This window comes from Alligator sinensis, unplaced genomic scaffold (genome assembly GCF_000455745.1).
Source record: "Alligator sinensis unplaced genomic scaffold, ASM45574v1 scaffold1789_1, whole genome shotgun sequence".
In the NCBI taxonomy this organism is placed as follows: domain Eukaryota; kingdom Metazoa; phylum Chordata; order Crocodylia; family Alligatoridae; genus Alligator; species Alligator sinensis.
The window spans coordinates 7,198-10,772 of NW_005843656.1; the positions used below are offsets into that span (position 1 = coordinate 7,198).

Below are 3,575 nucleotides of genomic sequence, written 5' to 3' on the forward strand. Positions count from 1 at the left end.
TCCCCCCTCGGTGGCTACTGGATGGCATCTGTCAGCCCCAGGGGTCGTCCACATGTACGTGCAGGTTTGGAAGTCCATTGATGAATTTTGAATAGGGCTCTGGGAGCGGTAGATCTGGAGATATTCAGCCCAAAAGTTGGTCCCCGGCATTGATTAACTCAGACCAGGGCTTCTAGCCCTTGATCAGTGACATTTAGAGATGTCCCGGTTGCTACATTGTCTTTTATTGATTTCTTCCATTGGTTGATCTGCAGTTCTTGGGATCCTAGGCCCTCTGACACCTTATGCCTGAGAGTGGGGCTAGCAGCAGCAGGGCTGCAGGGAGAAGATCGAGGGGGTAAGAAGCTAGACAACATATACACCTTGTACTGCATGGCACTTGAACCAGGCAGGGAATGGTTGGGGGCTGCACACTGTGTACTTATACCCAGTGGGGGGCGGGGGGTAAGAAGCTAAACAATGTATACACCCTCATGTCTCCCCTCTCCCTGGTCTTATTGTTTCAAACCCAGCTCCCCAGTCTATCCACATCCAACTGAACTCTGTCCCTGTCCCCTAAAGTACTTGCACTTCATTCCAGATTCACACCATCTGGATATTTGCCTGTATATTCTGTCATCCGAATAATTGATTACACCAATTAGTAAACAAAATACTTTAATTCTTCATTATCTTGCAATTGATGGGATATATTTTAGATGCTGCAAAGACAGTAAAATTGACGCATGAAACATTACTTTCCCACTTCAAGAGTGTCAACCAAAATGATAAAAGCCAAGTCTTTGACCGTATAAAGTTACAGAATTAACCCACCACCTTCATTTTTAATATGTAAGATTCACACAATACCATGAAAAAAAAATAATTTCATGTGAAAATTAGAAAAGAAAAATATACAAAAAGGAAAGTCATGAAAGAAAGATGGACATATTGTTCCTGGAGATGATCAGCCTGTGGAGCAGGTTCCTCAGGGCAGTTTCGATCTCCTTATTCCTCATGCTGTAGATGACCAGATTCATCAATGGAGGCACCACAGAATACAGAACAGCTGGCAGGAGATCCAGAGGGGACGGGGAGTCAGAGATGGGCTTCATGTAGGCAATGCCGCCAGTGGAAAGAAACAGGGAGACCACGATAAGGTGAGGAATGCAGGTGGAGAAGGCTTTCTGCCGGCCCTGCTCAGAGGGGATTCTCCACACTGCGGTGAAGATCTGAACATATGACACAACGATGAAAACAAAACAGACTAAACCTAAATACACACTGAAGGCAAGAGCTGCCAGCTCTCTGTGGTAAGTGTTAGAGCAGGAGAGCTTGAGCAGCTGAGGTATTTCACAGAAGAACTGGTTGATGGTATTTGAGTGGCAGAAGGGTAGACTAAAGGTGTTCCCAGTGTGCAGTGCAGAGTAGATGACACCAGCAGCCCAAGCACAGGCAGCCATCTGGACACAAGCTCTCCTGTTCATTATTATCTCATAATGCAGTGTCTTGCAGATGGCAATGTACCGGTCACATGCCATGATGGTAAGGAAGGCAACATCAGCTGCACAATAGAGCAAGAAGAGAAAGTCCTGGGACACACATCCAGTATAGGATATCTGCCTGGTGTTCAATAAAGAGTTAAACATGGATTTGGGCATGGTCACTGAGATAGAGCCAAGGTCAAGGATGGACAAATTTACCAAAAAATAGTACATGGCGCTGTGGAGGTGGTGGTCTGTAGTTACAACAGTGATAACAAGGAGGTTCCCCACCAGAGCTGCCAGGTATGCTGCGAGAAAGATGACAAAGTGTAAGATCTGCAGCTCCCGAGTGTCAGAGAAGCCCAGGAGGAGGAACTTGGTTACAGTGGTCCAGTTGGGCATCTTCCTTCCCAGGGCACTGTGCAAGTCCTGGGTATAATAAAACAAGGGCCATGGTAAGGAGGAGAGTAACAAACTCAGTGGCTTTGATATTCCTATTAATAATGTCTCCAAATTTCATGCTAAGAATGGAAATATTCCATTGTTTGCCCCATGGAAAATTCAATTTTAATAAATAATTTTTCCCTGGCAAGATCCTACATAAAATACATTATTTTGATATTTCATTTAGAAAGTGAAGAAAATGCTAGCCCAGTCACAACTCAGGATTTTTTTCTTTGCTTTAAATCTGAAAGTCTATCGTTTTCAATAGATCTCACCTAGAAAATGTACTCTGGAAACAAATAAATGTGAAATAAAAGATATTATATAAAAAGATGAATTCCTTATAGGTCCCAATCCCACCCCTCCCCTCTTCCCACCCCACTCCCAATATGCTTTATAACATTATCTGAATTAATAGCAAAAACATTGGAAATGTCTTCATTCACTCTTGTAGGTTTGAGTCTATTATACATAAAATGCAGTATTTCTGTACCCAGGTTTTCCAACTTTTAATGTTTTAAAATCTCCTCTGCATCTTACTAAGAGAGGACACATCACCGATGCAGCAAACTTACTGACATTGTTTTTGTGGAAGTTTCCTTATCTCTTGTGTCATATTCAGGCTTCCCCTGCCGAGATCCTTTGCTTTTGTCCAGGTGATCTCTCAGATCTCCTCTGCACCAACCACTAGTCTAGATCCCCAGAAGCACAGATAACCCAGAGGTCTTTCTCTGCTCCCTCTGTCACTGAATGACTGGAGTAAATCCAACCAGGTTTCTGAGTATGCATCTGACCTCAGCCATGCCTTTTAGAAAAGGAGTGAAGGAGGACAGGAATTATCCAGTATTTTTCTTCCAAAGGCTCATGGGACTCATTCCCTGGAGTCCTGCACAGCTCAGAAGGAAAAGCCCAGATGTAAACAGTCTGAGCTGTACAAATGTTAGCAGAACAGCAGGGCTGTGCTCTAATTTAATCTCCCTCACAACACAAGTCACGGGATCTCCAAGAAGGCCCTGAGCTTCTCTATCTGGCTCTATTGTTCCAGTTAGCCAGTCTGGGCACCTTAGCATGCAGGGAGGCACGAAGCATCAATTGGGTTAGTTCCTATGTAGTTTTGCATGAGATAAAACATGAGAATAAAAGTCACATTGTAAGGTACAAAAGAAATAATTTTAAGTATAATTAATGTATTCCATAGCGCAGACAAACAAGCTCCATTGCAAGGCATCACATTGACAAAATATTAGCTCAGCAATCATTAGCAAGGTCATGGTTCTGTATCTACTGTCATGAATTTGACAGCCCCAAGGACCACTTTCCCTTGAGTTGTATACATCCCAGGTCCCAGCTCCCCCGCATTTCTTCCACCATCAGCTTCCCTTGAACACAGCGGTGTCAAACACAGATGGACCCCATCTGCCAGGTCAAGCCCGCAGGAGTGGTCTAGTGGAGGCACTGCATGCAATGTGCATTGTGGGCTGGCTACATCTGGTGCTTGCACCATGTGTACAGCCGTAGCCCTGCACAACACATGCAACACAACCTGGCCCCAGCACTGTGCACAGCATAAGATGTGAGGGGCCAGCCTGCAGCATGTGGTGCCCACAGCAGGTCACTGGTTGATGTCGTTCATCCCTGTGGCAACATAGGGTTGGCAGGCATCAACCA

At 44.7% G+C, this 3,575-nt stretch overlaps 1 protein-coding gene across 1 annotated transcript; it reads right to left on the minus strand.

Moving 5' to 3' along the window:
- Positions 1-328: 328 nt before the first annotated feature.
- On the minus strand, positions 329-3,174 carry LOC106723358 (olfactory receptor 14A16-like). The gene has a single exon (XM_014527573.2). It carries the CDS (start codon positions 1,863-1,865, stop codon positions 909-911), a length of 957 nt encoding a protein of 318 aa, XP_014383059.1. The 5' UTR covers positions 1,866-3,174; the 3' UTR covers positions 329-908.
- Positions 3,175-3,575: the final 401 nt, after the last annotated feature.

Coding starts and splice junctions, on each gene's coding strand:
- LOC106723358 (XM_014527573.2), bottom strand. CDS start 1,865: ATGCCCAACTGGACCACTGTAACCAAGTTCCTCCTCCTGGGCTTCTCT.